This window comes from Trematomus bernacchii, unplaced genomic scaffold (assembly GCF_902827165.1).
Source record: "Trematomus bernacchii unplaced genomic scaffold, fTreBer1.1, whole genome shotgun sequence".
Taxonomy (NCBI): domain Eukaryota; kingdom Metazoa; phylum Chordata; class Actinopteri; order Perciformes; family Nototheniidae; genus Trematomus; species Trematomus bernacchii.
Window position 1 is genome coordinate 5,227,911 of NW_022987477.1, and position 16,865 is coordinate 5,244,775.

Sequence of the window (16,865 nt, forward strand, 5' to 3'; positions counted from 1 at the left end):
TTATTGTCCAGAAATGCTTTAATGACGTAACATTTGGAATTGACATTGACGTTTTTTGTGGCTTGGGCTGTAATGAAGAAAAACACATTCCTCTAATGCCAGTGATAAGCTTTTGTTTGTAATTGTTTGAATATTTACTTTGATCCAATGATGTCTCTACGATGTTGTCTTGATGCTGCAGCCTCTGAAACATCTCCTCCCATATGTATGTATGTATGTCAAGGCCACACAAGAAAAGTGTTTATAAAGCGCGACGGATTGAGAAACCACACCAATGAGCAGGAGGACTTAACCGGAGTGTGTTAATTTGCATTTGGAGTTGGAGGGCTGGATTAGAAAAGCGGTGGTCCACAGAGAGACACGCAGAGTCGGATTTCAGTTTTGCGAGGGCCCCTTGAGTCCGAATCACTGAAGCTGCCTTTGTTTGACTGTGAACCAGAAAGAGAGAGAGAGAGAGGACAGAGAGAGGGAGAGGAGGAGGAGGAGAGTGTGAGGCTTTTAGTTTGGAGTGAGTGAGCGGGGCAGGCAGAGTGAGCTCCATCTCTCTCTCTTAGAAGGGCTATCACACATGAACAGGACAACTTTAGTTTGGATCTAAGCTTACCGTCACTGAAGATGACTTCACGGTAAATGAAAGGCACTTTGTTCCCAATAAAAAAGTAGTTTTAAGTCAGTTTCCTAACTCTATTTCTGTTTTTCTTTACAGCATTCCTCCCTGGTTCTTTGGAATATTTCTGCTAGTGCTCCGGTTCTGCTGCCATCGCTCCTCCGCTCAGCTTTTGGAAGGTATGTGCTCTCTGCGTTTGTCTCTTATTGCTGGATCATGTGTTTCTTCTTCTGCTGTTGGAGAACTTTCTGCTGGCTCAGTAGTTTAACTGCTGAATATGAATGAATGGTGAAACTGTTTCGCTCTGCTCCTGGAAACTAAATGTGTTACACAAGATGATATTTTGAGAAAGATGCTTTCATTACGGCAAGACTGGTGTGCTTTTACAGGAGGATCATAACTCAATGAATGTTCAGTTACTTTTCAATGTATTTAGAGGAATGTTAAAGTAGGGTTGTTCTTGCATACGATTCATTGAGAAAGGCAAACCAAGTACTCTATTTACTCATTATTTAGTAGCAGGAAGTAGACAAACATTTAGTCCCTATGGTGTGATATTGAAACAATAACAACATTTGGACGTTTGGACTCTCAAGGACATGAGGATAATAAGTAAAGTGCCAATATACTCCAGATCATGGGAAAGTCTTAAGGGGTTTTACGTCTGTATTTTGAGGGTATAGATGCATTAGACCCCCATTTGATAAGATCAGTTGATCCCATGGGATGCTTAATGTCGGATTGGTCTAGGTCCAAAGTCTCTGTTTATACTGGGAGTATAACACTGAAACATGGCAACCCCCAAACTTTTCTAATTTTTGGGAGCCATTGTTTTTAGATGATCTTGATGACCTTTCAAACCCATAAGAAAGATACCTACCGGCCTCTGTGCTTTATGATGTTTTCAATTATATCTTGACTGATGTGTTTCTCAGAGTCCCTGCAGAGCTTTTGCAGTCTGTTTGCACAGCTTAAATCTAGATTTTCTCCATGATGAATGGATCAATCAGGATTCTTCAACATGGTCCCAATTAGAGCAAAAAGAACTTCTCTTTTCCATTGCAATTGGAAACAGACAAAACCTCACAACGTGCACGCTGACAGACAGGCAATCAGTAGCACTGCACAATTAAGGTAGTAAAGATTGATGTAATGCTACTGAGTGTGTTGGAAAGTGCTTGTCTGAGAAGAAGTTCATGTCAATTAAGTCATAGCGTCATTTTATTAGTTTTCATGCTGGCCTTCAGACAAGTCTAATATGCATCACTGCTTTCGTCAGTGTGCTGGAATCCAGTTTGGCATTTGCAACTCTATGTGTGTGTGGGTGTGTGGGTGTGTGTGTATGTGTGTATATCTTGACCTATGATCACCACAAGGAGCTCCATGTCACAAAAGCAGCATTGTGTGGGCCCGATGAAATAATTACGGGGTCTCTTTAGCTAATGTGGCCCCATGGAGCTTAATTGTGAGAGTCTGACATCTTGAATTAAACACAACTTTGGCTCAGAATGTGAAACCGCTTAGCTATAAAAACCCTGTCCCCAATTATGATACTGAGGGAAATATGATCTTGTAGGAATGAGTTTTTACTCAAAGGTGGTTGAAGAAGTAAATGTTTGCAGAACAGCACAACTTGAAGATGGATGTGTGTGAGGAGGTGGAGCTCAGTTCATGTAGTCTGACTAAAGAAATGTTTTTAAGGGTGATTTTACGGTCCAGTTTCCTCCACTGTTGATCCTGCAGAGGCTGTTTGTGCTTTTGTTCATAATCCTCTGCCATGATTCACTTTTTCAAGAGGAGGGGAAAAAGAGTGTGTGTTTGCATGCATGCTGGGTTACTTGCCAAAGAGAGAGAGTAAGAGAGCACCAGGGACAAATATTTCCAGCTGTAAATATTCTTGAAAACAGAGCTGTCGCCGTGGCAACATTCACATTTCTGTGCACGATTGTTGAAATATAGCGGATATAATCCTTTCCCTTTGTGGGAAATAGTGTATGCAGCCACTTTCAGCTGTTACTGTGTGTGTGTGTGTGTGTTTGTGTGTGTGTGTGTGTGTGTGTGTGTGTGTGTGTGTGTGTGTGTGTGTTTGTGTGTGTGTACTGCATCAGAACTAAGAGCTGCCAAAACAAAATACAGATGTTTTGTTTGAAGTCCAAATCTGCCTTTATGCTTGGTTGTATATAAACACCTTAACATATAAGTGGATTACCTTATTTAATTGTGTGAATGATAATGAGAGAAAGAAAGTATACATATAGGCAGAATGAGTGATGGGTATGCGTATCAATAGATCTGTAAATAACGGCTAAGTAAACCAGAAACATACATAAAAAGTTAGTAAATTAATCAAGAATAAGAGTTTGCAGTCAAATGTATTTCAGTAGATGTTAAAAAACAACAACAACAACTTAATAAATTACATTTAACCCTCCTCTTGTGCTGTGAAGGCATCATAATCTTCGCTTTAGTTTTTCATTAACTGATATTACGGAAGAATCATAAAAGGTATTAGCTGCTTTTAATCTTTACTAACGAGCAACATGTTGAAAGCAGAATTGAATAAAACCTCTTTAGCCTGACATGCTAACTGTGCACACACATGTATACACACGTATACTGTATACCACACACACCAAACAAAGACGCACATCTGCTGTACACATGGTAATTATTCACAAATGATAATGGTTTTAATTATGTTGATGGGACAGCGGGACACAGCGGGCTATTAGGGATAATGAGTGTGATGATGTGGCGGCTGATGTGAGTCTCAGAGAATGTGGTGATTGGGAGGATAATCATGATGACGAGGAGAATGAGGAAGATGATTGTGATGATGTCCTTGGAGATCACTCCAGAGAATGAAGGGTGTTGCTAGACAAGTAATCACACAGTGAAAAGGGTGAACTTTGACTTAAAAGTGATTCAAGATGGATCATTGAAAATTGACTTCCAAATTGAAATCGATAATAAAAATGACTCGGGTAGTATCTGACTGGAAAACCAAATCTGGTCTACCTTCAAAGGACTCATTATGTTCCTGCTTTTCTCAGTTGTTTGTTCAGGGAAGGTCAACTGAGTGTGTTTGCTCTTTTTTTAATTTCCCCTCCCCCACCTCAAGTTTCTCTGCTTTTTACCTTCTCGACTTGCAAGCAGCATCATCGTTTAACTTCCACAACGTTTCCTTCAATATTAGTCCTAAATCAACTCACAGGTCAATATGGGAAGAATTTGACATAAGCATAGATGACAGTTGACAGAAAGAAAGAACGAGACAGTAAAACACAATAGGAATGTTGAGATGGTCAGGAGCTCTTCATGAAACTTGGCTTTCTACACCGATATCTTGGTTTTCTTTTTAACCCAAAATCCATCTGATGTAGGTAGCATAACACTTCAGCTCTTCTTTCAGAATAAAGATGACCCTGAGTATAAGATGTAATGTGTAAAACCTTCCATTTGTTCTCAATTCCTGACTTAACCAGACTGGCTTGGCTTTAGTTGGATGTAGGTCATCGGGACAGCATGTACGGTTTTGATTAAAAGTTACATTTTGACTGTAAGATTCTCAGTGCTGTCCAACAATGATTTCACGAATGAGCAAGAAAAACATTGGAGACTTTTAAAGTGTGTGGCATTTTCCTATGAACTAATGTCCGGTTTGTTTCCATCCAGCGCATGATGTAACGCACTAGTGAGTCACCTTATACCCAGTGTAGGAACGATTTTTAAATTTTTGCTTGGCACACATGATACTCAGCAGGAAAACAGTCACAACACTGAGCACTGAGCACCAAAGCTGTCACCAATTTAAAAACAACCAAAGGACATCATGACAACTCGCTTAACATTGGACTGAAGTGGCCAGATGTTTCTCTGCCCATGCAGATGTGTTTATACCATTGACTGTATAATTTACACTCTGCATGTCATGTCATGTGCAAGTGGGCTGTATTATGATGTAATGGTTTAAATAATGTGTAAATCCAAGACACTTAGCAGATGCTCACATGAAAAGTTAACTGTAGGATAGAATACCATAACACAAAATCTATGTTCTCATTTTTGACTATTAAGCTGATGCTTTTATCACGTACAGTGACAGAACATTTCCTGTGTTTGGCTCAAGAATAATGTGGGTACATATTGAAGGTGAGTGAACAGATGGGCTACTTAAAAATTCCCTAATTAACTAAAACAATATACAACATTTCCGTGACGTCACGATATCCCTTATGATTTAGGGTTGATTTTTAGCATATTAAATGTGTTTATATATGCCCTAACAATGAGTTGAAGCATAGAGAAAGCAAGATGAATGGATAAGCATGTTTGGGGGCTCAGACTTTCCTTTTACAAAATAAAGAACAGTCTCTCTTGATAATTTGAATCGGGGTAGAAAAGCCAGGATCTTAGCTAAGCGTAAAACCTTCCTTTTTTTGATCTGCTGTTTCCAAAGACAAAACCCCATCATCTCTTGCCATCAAAACGGAAAAGTTATCTAAAAGATGTCCAAAGTGTAAGCCCTGATATCTTTGGATCAGGGCCGTTTTAAACCTGAAACATTCAAAACCATGATTGGCAGAAAATGTTAACAGATTTATAATTGATCTTCTTTTCCTGCTTTATATTAGTTAGTCTTTAACTGTATACTTGTTTGTTGCTTCTTGGTAGAGGGACACTAGCTCGTCATGGCGCTGTTTATACTTCCATGTGTCAGCAAGTTTAAACTGATTCCAGACGTGCTGCAGGTTGTTTGTGTTATATAATATCTGCATCCCAGACTATTCCTGTTTACTTCCACTAACTTCTAAATGTTGTCCAATTTAACATCTGTTCTCTTTGGCTCCTGATTCATTTCTTTCACTTATAATTAATGCAGTTTGTTGTTGTTTGTGACTTCTTCTTAGTAAGTCACAATGTAAAAGCACTAAAATATTGCTGTCAACTTTGATCAGTAAGTCCGCTCACTGAACACTTTAAACGCTGCTCTAGAGTTTCTGGATCTCAATGTTTTATATCTGCACATCATCTAAAACAAACCCTAAAATAAAACCATGTGCGTTATCCTGGAGGGTAAACAGGAATCGCTAAATTTATCCTGAACAAAACAAGCCACTATTTTGAGTCCTGGACACAGAGTTGGAGCAGATTAATACGTTTCTTCAAAGCATGAAAGCAGAAAACAAAAACAGGAAGTATGAAGTGTAGGATGCACAGGGCGGGGAAGAGTATGTGTGTGACTCCAAATGTCACTTTGACCTCCGTCCTTTGTACCCTTATAGTATATTGCTGTCTATTCTATTTTAGTAAAACATTAAGTGGATTTATAATAATTTATGAATTGATGATAGAAAAGATTCACCATAGTTTTTCCAAAAAGAGAATTCCTGCATTATCAACACACTCTTGAAATAACATATCTTATCTAAACGTCAATTAATTTGACCTTATCCTGACATCAGTCACCCCTCATTGAAATCAAAGCGTTGGCCATCAAAGAGCTTTTCACTGAATGTCCTGAACGCCACGTTTGATGTGGATGACTTTTCTCTTTCCACAGCCTTCAAAATAATGTTTGAAGGAAGAGCACTCCGACTCCTTTCTGCTGCTGTTTTGAGTTATGCTGTCTTTCCATGCAGAGTTCTCATGGAACGTCTCGCAGAGGGCTATATGATTCTGTGTTTCCTGTAAATACAGAGAGCTACTGAGGGGATTTGTCATGGATATTTATTACCGTTTACTGTAGCCAACAACACTGAATGTGTGTTATGCCACCCAAATACCAAAGTTGGTTGACCAGGACTCCTTCACCATTCATTACACTAGCGGAGACATCTTTATATGATTATGTATCTGCATGGGTTTGTTTATCTGTCATTTAGGTTTTTCTTCTTTTGTGTTGCCTTTCATACATGGACTGATTATAAAATAATGGGCTTGATGCTTTTAAAGATCCCCCCATCTTCTTTTTTAATTGTCAAGTGCTCATGCAGTAAATACAGAACCGAAGGGAACAAACCCCATGTGTTAATTCTTCCAACACGTTTTTTTTAACAACGTTAAGCATCCACACAGGCCGTAGGTCAACTCTGCTGCAGATGTTGTAATTGGTGCATTTACACAGCAAATCTTCGAGGAGCAGGCTTGTTTTTTAAGGATGGCAAATAGTTGTAATACATTCCCCAGACCAGCAAGAAAAAGTGTAATTGAAAGACTTTCTATCCCCTGAACACCCACTGAGCAGGGCTACCAGTTTCTCATATAAAGCGGTTTAATGGCCTATCATACACTGTGCCCGTTGACGTTTTGAGAGAGTGTGACGCAGGATGAAAAGAAAATTCCTCTCTGTAGCTGAGTGTTGGAACATTACAGCACATAAACATGGTTACAGCTGTAAAGGGCATGGCACAGTGCATCCTGTGTACTATGAGGGCATTTGACTGGATCAAATGATATAACTATGAGCTTTCCTGCATTCCTTTGGGTAATACCGTCAAGTTGTCGTCAGATGGGATTAGAAGTGCATCAAAAACTGCAATTTACTGTAATGTAAAGTGGAATGAATTAGTGTGTTTGTTTTTCTGGGAGTGGCCCGGTTTCCTGGCTTCTGCACCACAGAAGCTCGATGGGTGAAAACATGGAGTTTTTAAAAGTCTGGAAAGTGTCCGTCAGCTCGGGAAGACGGGTTAGAAACAAGCAGGTGTCTGTTAGGGAGACCACAGAGAGAGAAGACATACCCCGTCATACAGCAACTCAGCATCTGACTTTAGAACGAGGTGGTGGAGTGCAGGGCCGCTGTGAGTGGCACTAAAATGTTAATGCATTTCAAAAAGAGTGTTCATCGTATAATTAATAAAAAGGAGTTGCACATAGTTTGTATGGAGCACATTTCTACTTGTGTTGCCATGGAATAGCGCTCCTCTAATGAAAGCTTATAGTTTCACTCTACTACCTTTGCCCACTATTATTGACCTCCTGGTGTTTGATCAGTGTGTTGCATCCAAACCAGGAAGTTAGTGTCAAAGATAAGGAAGTGTTCCTCCCTGTTGCTACTTGACCAAAGGTAACACCTTATTTCAACTTGGACATTCTTTATTAGACGTGAGCTAATCATCTGCGAAGCTGCAGCATCTCATTTGGAAACCAAAGGGTAGCACAGGGTTGCGTTATCGTGTAAGGGCAGGCCAGTTTATCTAGGTCCTCAGTTTTTATGTTGAATGGCTTGAGAACACTTAAAACTGGGTTTAAATCGCGTATCTGTGCAAACACTAACGTCTGCCTAAAGCTAACAGCAGGTTTCTAATGGTAAGTTGTCCCAACCTTGACCCCGTAAAAGGCTCTGGTTTTGTCCCGTGTCCATCTGATTGATGACTTCTGGCCATCAGCAAACAAAAGAACATACTTCAAAGACAGTGTCGTGTGCAAACTTTGCACCACAGACTCACTTTTGAATTGACCTTTATTTCTTGTTTCCATACAACCTGAAATACAGGAAATGGCATGTAAGAAAAAACATGGTTGCATCTTTAAGTGTATGAAGGGGTACCAAAAGTGACAGAAAGATTCCCGGAAAAGCATCTGTAGATTGTTTCCCAGTGGGAGGTGGGATTAGTGTTGGTGTTGTTGGTGGTTTTTGTGGCGTGTGTGTGTGTGTCCCTGTTTGTGTGTGCGCTCAGCTGGTCTGCAGCTGCGTTGTTTTTGAGCACACTGTCAACCCACCTTCAGGAAATCCCACCATGGTCTCAGTCAATATCAACAAACATCTGCATTTTACCATTCTCTCGTTTCTGTTTGATACCCGTATTTTTACCCTTCTTCATGTGTCATTGCCTGATGTATCTGCTGTTGATCTGATCTTATTGTGTCAGTAAAGACCTGTCTCGCTGTCGTTTATATACTTCCATTACTTCAAAACCACCTTTCCACCAACACATAAAGAAATCCCTCAGTGGTGGAAAATACTCTTATACTTTGATTAGATAAGACTGTGTTACTGATACTACAGATTACCACGCTGCTTTTTTAAAAGTTGTATTTAATTATATAAGACTTGTACAAATAGAGGTGCAAACATGAAAGATATTTTGTGATTTTCTTTAGTAGTGAGGCATCTAATTCGAAGTGCACACTCTTCCCGGCAATGTGGAGGGTTATCATTTGTTGAATTTTTTCGGAACATTTTTCGTACAAATTGCTGCAGAAAATTACAGCAATTTGGGATTTTGCAGCAACACATTGCATTCAAACATAGATTTGACATTAGTTTGCAAGCTTATTACATGGATTCAAGAAGGCTGCAAAAATAAGCTCAACTGTTAGTCTCGTAAAGTAAGTGAACAATCTAGTGACGGTTTCCTAACTTTGATAAGCTCTGAATTGGTGGATTGAGTAGATGGATGAGTTTGATATGGCTCTGGTTAATATGTGTTGGAATAGGGATGAGTTCTGACGTAATGACGTGTCCTGAGCTGTTGACGTCTCAATTATACTTGTCCAATGTTTGGAATAAAAAGACTCTTTAAAATGGACACATGCTGTCCCGACGGGATCCTAAATATCCATCCTTCAGCTTCAATGTTTATGAGAGGAAGTGTTTTGGGTGTTTTTCATTTCCCCGCTCTTTTTCATCACTGTCAAAGTTGGACTTCAGCCTGAGATGAATCTGAAAGACTCTAATGAGCAAAAGTGGCCAGAGATGTGATTTTGATTATATCCCACTTTGTAAACAAAAGTGTGATTTCAAACAGAAATCTCAGATTGGTGTGTGTTCTCATTGCAGACTGTAATATGTTGATGATAGAGATAAAACATGTTGGTCCAGTTTTGTTGCACCCTTACTTTATAAAAAAATGGAAAGTTTCACATTTGTTAGCAGCCCTGTTTAAATGAGAACCAGGTTTGTATGTTAAAGTTGACCAGCAACAAAGTAATATCTTAAAAATGTGTTTATTTTGTGGTTTAATTCCCACAGACTTTGGTTTCTTAATATTGAAATCAACAAATAATGTGGATGAGATTTTATCAGGCTGGTCTTGTTTTCTCAAACAATGGGAGCAGAGTGTACATCTTAGTAGCCTGTTTCATGCTTTTTCATCATGCCTTTAAATAATGGAGTCCTTCAAATGTTATTTTATGTGAGTAAGAGCTCTTCTACTTCTTCTTTAGTACTTGGTTGAACGATGCTGTCGTCAGTCCATCCATCAGACCCTGAAGCTTTTAGCAGCCCCTTTTGAAAAGAGTAGAAAGAAAAACGGATCCTTTTTCCAAAAAGCTTTCAAATGTGAGAGTGCATTCAACCCCTATTCAGCCTCTGCAAACAGCACTGATGTTTTTATTGCACTTTACTGGGCTGGTCTTCATGAGCATACTTTGGTCAGGCTTTTAGATGTACTAGACTCAAAACTAAGATTCATTTGGATCAGGATGAAGTCATCCAAATCGAGTCAGATGGACGAAGACCACCCTATGTGCTTTTTTAATGGCCTCTTTTATCAAAGTGTAGAGACAAACAAATCTGTTTCCAACCTCCCAAAGACACAAGAGCTTAGTTCAGTCCTTATTTAGTCAATGCTTTCCAAAAAATGCGTTTATCTTTCTGTTGCAGCGGCTTCTTTCCAGCATCCCAGAGTCATTGTGACTCTTATCGGACAGTGGCATTTAGGAACTGACATAATCAGCAGAATGTAGCTGTTTATTTACCACAAGTGGTTCTGGTTTCAAGTCATTTGCCTTCCCAAAATCTGCTAATAACTGCTACTTCCCTCGTGGTTCTGTCGTACCAATAAAACGTGATTGAAACTTGGCAGTGTGGGGGAGCTGTAGGCTGTGGTTTTAATGGAAAGCATGGTGGTTAGAAGCTTGTATCTGGCAAACAGACAGATGAATTGAACTGCTATGAAACGCTGGTAGAATTGACCGTGGTTTATCTGGTGAGCACAGGGTTTTCTCTGGTAGGGAGACAGTTGTAAACTAGTCAACTCCAATATGCGTTATTCTTTAATCCATAACAGATTTACAATTTCGTTTTTGGCACCCTATATATTTATAATCTGATGCTCTAAAAGGCCTCTTCCATCGATGCATGCATGTAATCCTGCCAAAAGAACTTCTGGCACTGTATTGTGTTTTTCAAGCAGCCCTTGTACAGTATGTATAAATGTATGGTCTACTCTACGATACATTTAGATAAAAAAACACACTTTTCCAAAGCCTCTGCTTACAAACGACCTTCTAAATCAGCTTGCAGTTTTGTCTCATTGCATTTGAACCCTGGCATCCTCAGCAAAGTTCCACAGCTTATTCCAACCTGGCAACCTGGCCTAAAGGAAGAGAATCAATTTGATGTGATTTCGTTTTTGCCTGAGGAGATTTTCTGTGTTCTGCAGGAAACCCTGGATTTGATAACTCTCCACTGGCAGCAGATATGAAATATAAACTCTGGTTCAATTTCCTCTCCACAAATAACACACACTGGACAATCGCTTTTGAAGCATGCATAACCTTCTACTGATTGCGAACACAATAGGCCTGATTTTGCATGTATTTTAGATATTAAATCAGAAGCATTTATACTTGTTTTTCCACTTCTCACTCCCAAAGACGATGTTTAGTATATGAAACGTAAACTGTGGTCCAATGTCCACACACATTAACACAGCAAAGCAACACTCAAGCTGATATATTTCGAGACTGTAATCATTGCAGCAATTTAAGACACTTTGTATTAGGAAGAGCTACCGAGAGGAAGCAGTTTTATCTCGGTGGTTGCTGGGGATTTGCGGTTTAAAGATAGGATAATTTATAGATTTGTAAATGCAGGATGCAGCCAAATGTTTGCACATAAAACTAGAAGGCTGTATTATTAATTTGACAAGACATTGCATGTACTTTTGTGGTAAACTTGGCAGCATTTATTCTTCTTTTTCCTGATCTCACTCCCACAGAAGACGTTTTTGATGGCAAGCTTTTAAAACAGCTCACCCCTGCTCTGATATGAAGTCCGCTGAGGGCTTCAAGACCTTCAGTAAAGTTTCCAACAGATGATGCAATGTAGATGTAATGGTCTGGAACAAGAAGAGGGGGACAGGCTGCAATACGGTTATTACTATTATTACAGCCTTGGATTGTCTTGTAACCCTAGAGCTGTGAAGTGAACATGTATTCTGTCAGGATTATAACCGAGGTCTTCACTAATTCATCATGGGAAACTGTGGTTTCAGAAACATGCTTCTTATATGTTCGTTGAGCAGCAACCGTCAACTATAACTGAAGAAAATAAGAAGATGTTAATTGTATGTATGCAACTCAAATGAACTGAACTCTCAGCATCTTGAGTATTTCTTAACGTTAAGAAATTAGCCACTCCTTTTCATTGTCTGTAAAAAGAAAAAGGGATGGAATCGATTTAGTTTGGAAGAGTTTTTGGAAACGGTTTTAATTGAAGCAGAAATGGCTAACGACAAAACAAACAAAACCTCTGCGTCTTCTAACATCTCCAAAGCTAAAGCGCAAGCTGATGTCATAATGAATCAAATGAGAGAGATTGATTAAGGACATCCTGATTATCAGATTTGTATGTTTAGGGAACGAGATCATGCCCAGATGAGGAAATGAGCTGCAGGTCAGATGTTCAGGATCAAAGAAGCTGTCAGGCTGCCAGCAGGTACTTGGTGAAGCTTTTTACAGAGGCTAACAGCTAGGTGCAACCTCCTCCTCTTAGGCCAGCGTCTAAATCTGGAAAGCTTTACACCCATGCAACAAATCACACACTCATACACACATGCGCCTGCGGACTTAAATCTTTAGACGGGCTTTCAGGTGGAATCGTAACATTTTCCTCTGGATTGGGTTACCTTAACGATAGAAGTAAATCAAGCTGCTCATTTGGGAAAGACTATTTATCATCACAGAGAAGAAAGAGGCTGAGGGTGTTTCCCAAGGTGAAGAATTACAGTTTAATTTCATACACATGTAGAAGTTATAGACCAGTTTGTCGGAGTTGGAACCAATACAAACATTTTCTTTTAACGGGCATGCACCATCGATAGCCATCTGTTTTTTGGTATTGGCTTTTTACTAAGTAACTGATACTGTAGTTTCATGTCCAATACTTTTGCTATGGCACCCATACTGTCATTTAGCATTGACTTTCTTGCTTGATAGTCTGTTGGTTCTGTAGTCAAACATTTCAATACAATTCGCCATTAGAATGAGAAAGGAGGTGAATCCCAGTCTGCCTTAATGCTCTGCTTTATCATCTGCCTTTTCTCTACAACATCAAATAAAGTGGAGACATCTCTGGAAAGGCAGACCTCGCTGGCTTCTTTCCAAGTCTGCCACTCACTCTGAAATTTATACTCAACACGATGAAGTGTGCCTGTAATAACAAAATATTATAGCTTTTACTCCATTTGTTTCACATTTGCTGTAAAAATGTCAAACGGCTGAAGTGAAGAGAAGATAACTCCGAGCGTTCTCTGTGGAGTTATATGAAAACAGTCTGAATAATGCAGATACAATCATGTTTGAAGTGCTGATGTTTCCATCACGCGGCGCAGCAGATGGAGCAGAGACCTTGGCTATTTGTACGTGTGTTTTATAAACCAAAACCCTTTATTTCTCCTCTTCGAATTGACGTTTGAATGTGATTGAAGTTAAAGAAAAGATGAACATGTGGTATAGTCATCCGTTCAAAATCTTTTACAATGTGAGTAAAAGCTGGCAGATCGAAGTGTTTACCCATTCAGAGGGTTTCTTAAACAATTTCCCAATTTGGGATCAATAAAGTACGATCTATCTATCTATCTATCTAAATGCCTTTAATAAGGGTTGTTAATATTTTACCACCTCTCTTTTGTGCATATCTAGCTCTCCGTAATTGCGTCTTCTTTTCTATTGATTTACACCCACAGTGCTTTCTCTTTTCTCTCCTTCTACCTAAGTTCAACTCATACACTAAGCACAGTCTGAATCCTGCAGATTGTATATTTGCATCCTTTCTTATAACCCCAGACAACTGAAAAAAAAGTATCACCCCATCTCCTCTGACAAGAAAATATTCAGCAACTCTGTAAATAACATATTCAATAAATGTCATTCTTCTTCCATATGAGGATTCCTGAGAAGCCTTCGTTTTGACCACAATACTTAAAGAGACAAGAGGAATTTGAAGTTTAAGAAGACAAGCCAATGAGCTTGACCTGGCTTTGGCCTGACGCTGATGCTAACAGCTGCTGAGTGTTCCCAGTCGCTGTACAACACCGGGGTCAAGGATCAGGGTCATTGATTTTGACCTAATTCTACAACTAATTAATGCATGTAAAGACAGCTGGTATGCAAGAGGACTTTTCCATGATTTGCTCAGAGGTTTGATGGAGCATTACGTTTTACAGTTGTAATCTGCACCATTCTGGCAGTACATTTGGGGAAAAGGAGTAATTGCTACAGGGTTTTTTCACCGTACTCCTCAGGAGATCACTTGGCAGGCGTGTAGCATAAAAGCAACAGTATACTATCTGACTCAAATGCTCCATCTGGGAAGCAGGTTGTAGTTTTTCCTTTTATTTATTCCAAGAAATGTTTGCCCTTGGTTCTTGAAATGCAAAGTAGGTCTTTGGCCCCAAGATGTTTTTTCATCCTGGAAAACCCACCTGTGTTTACCACCAGCAAATATTTGTGAAGTCATTTGTGAAGTAGCCATAAACTGACTTTTTGTGTACCCTTAAAACATTTTATTGTGGAGAAGTTGAACCAATATATGGACTAGCACACTATATACCATTCAGTCATGTAAGGGTGCTAGTTTTGTTGAAATTGCAATGTGGACCATACTGTAGCAATAACCAAATTGAAGTATTCAGTTTGGTAGAGATCTCTTTTAAGAATGCTCTATGAAAATAGTGCATATATTTCTGCAGTGTAAACATCATTTTGAACTTGAATGAGCACTATAATCTTAAGTCATTTATCATATTCTCATCTGGGTCAGACTCTTTAAACAGTGACCGTCAACCGGCGCCGTGAAAGTGTCCACACTTTACTCAATGAAAGCATGAACTGGCCCTCTGCTCTGACTGTAGTGAATAACTCCCACTGCAGAGCTAAAGCAGATGGTATCACTCACCCCCCACCCCCACCCCCACCCTCCTTTTATAGGAACAGTTTGGATAAGCTACACAAGTATCTCCTGATGAATACAAACATGCCAAACCTGACAGCAAAGCCTTGGCATTCATCTGTGGAAAGTAAGGAAAGGAGATCTTAAGGGACTCCTCTATGGCTGGAGGATTTGATGTGGATGAAGATGAAGAGGTCACAGGGTGATGTTCAGATGCAGATGTTTACCCTTCAGTCGCACCTCAGCACATTTGCTGCGGTTAGAGCTTTTCTGGTTTGTTCTGACTCAGCTTTTTTCAATGTTTTCCTCTCCTCTGACAGCAGCCATGATGATCCATAGCCATGTGAAAAGGCCCCAGTTGTTGTTGATAAAGTGTGAACGAATCTTGTAACATTCCTCTTGCTTCTTTTAAATCGATGATTGATCGCATCTGACCTTCTCACATTATCACCTTTCCCCATTCTGTTCTTTTCTCTTGCACTCTATTGCTCATTGAACTTCAGTTGATAAATCACCAATTCATCTTCTCGCCACCTTTTTCACAAAAGAAGCCTTGCACCTTCCCTCCAGAAGTTATGCGTTGAAGTCTGGACACGGTGGCGGCAAGCTGCCAAAAACAGTTTTTTTTTTAGTCAGCCCATCATTCTTCTGACACTTTGGTCAGAGTGCAGTTTCTACAGCTGGTTAAACACAGCTTGGGGTAAGCCGAACAATGTGCCGTTTACACGAAGCCGCATGACTTCTGACCTCTGTGGACATCCGCTTTTACCACCAGCCTGTAACTGCTTTAATTAACTTGAAGGCGGGGTAAAGGACACTCACTTCAAAAACAATATTAGGCATCACTTACAGTGTGTATATATTAACAGATCTAAATGGTAAAAAAAAAAGTGATATGTGAATGCTACCTGTGAGTTCAAATACCTAGACTGTCATCATCGTCTCATTTGTTTCCTTAGGAATCTCTTTCCTCTCCGATCCTCTCTAGAAAGACGTGGTTCTGTTGTATTTGGTCCTCATGTTATTTATAATATCGTGAAGAATTCCTACCCAGCATAAAGACTCATCCAACTGTTGAAGACTTTGAGGTTTTCTTCAACAAGCAAACCCCAAATTTGGCATGACACTTTTTGTGAACGTTAGATTGTTCATAGCCTTTTTGTTTTTGGCTCATGTTTAATAAGACCAATATGTGTTTGGCTCTGCATTTGGAAACATACCCAATGCGGGGGCTAGAACATGGTGGATCCACATTGATGCAGATATCTTTTTTCGACATGCAGTGAAGAATGCAGTTTTCTCTTTATTGTGTGTTTTTTAATAGCAAAAACATGCACCTCCAAAACTGCATGTAACTCTGATGTTGTGCTTAAAAGTGACCAGAGGGGATTTAAGTTGAAACACATTTAGAAAAAAAACCGCAAATATTCCACTCTACAAAGGTAATAGTGTTCGGTTGCCAAGTTGGTGCCCCATATGTAGATAGAAGATTAGGTGTGTGTGTGTGTGTGTGTGTGTGTGTGTGTGTGTGTGTGTGTGTGTGTGTGTGTGTGTGTGTGTGTGTGTGTGTGTGTGTGTGTGTGTGTGTGTGTGTGTGTGTGTGTGTGTGTGTGTGTGTGTGTGTGTGTGTGTGTGTTGTGTGTGTGTGTGTGTGTGTGTGGTGTGTGTGTGTGTGTGTGTGTGTGTGTGTGTGTGTGTGTGTGTGTGTGTGTGTGTGTGTGTGTGTGTGTGTGTGTGTGTGTGTGTGTGTGTGTGTGTGTGTGTGTGTGTGTGTGTGTGTGTGTGTGTGTGTGTGTGTGTGTGTGTGTGTGTGTGTATACAGTGTGCTTGTGTGTATACAGTGTGCTTGTGTTTTATGGTTAGACAGACAGGAGTAATACTTGGCTCCACCGACCTGTCTGAGATATTTGGCCTGTGGTTCTCTGCAGCCTTGAAGTGCAAGCTTGTACGGACACAGAAAAGAAAGACCCTTATCAGTGACCCAAGTCCGGTCCATTTCGGCTTATATGGGCACAATCAAGAGCTTTGGTCCAGACTCACGCCAAAACAACTTCATATCTACAGGAAAAGCTTGAATTCCTTTATTACTCAGTCAAAAGGTTTCCAGTAGTGTGTGTTGTGTTATCTTGCTGCCCGGTT

At 39.8% G+C, this 16,865-nt stretch overlaps 1 protein-coding gene across 4 annotated transcripts in view; it reads left to right on the top strand.

Moving 5' to 3' along the window:
- Positions 1-501: 501 nt before the first annotated feature.
- LOC117496920 (collagen alpha-1(XVIII) chain-like) overlaps positions 502-16,865 on the top strand; it is a 46,808-nt gene continuing 30,444 nt past the window's right edge. For all 4 annotated transcript variants that reach the window (XM_034148776.1, XM_034148788.1, XM_034148781.1 and 1 more), the window contains exons 1-2: positions 502-626; positions 707-786. In XM_034148776.1, coding sequence (XP_034004667.1) covers positions 616-626; positions 707-786 — 91 coding nt within the window. In that variant the 5' untranslated portion in view covers positions 502-615. The remainder of the gene's footprint in view (positions 627-706; positions 787-16,865) is intronic.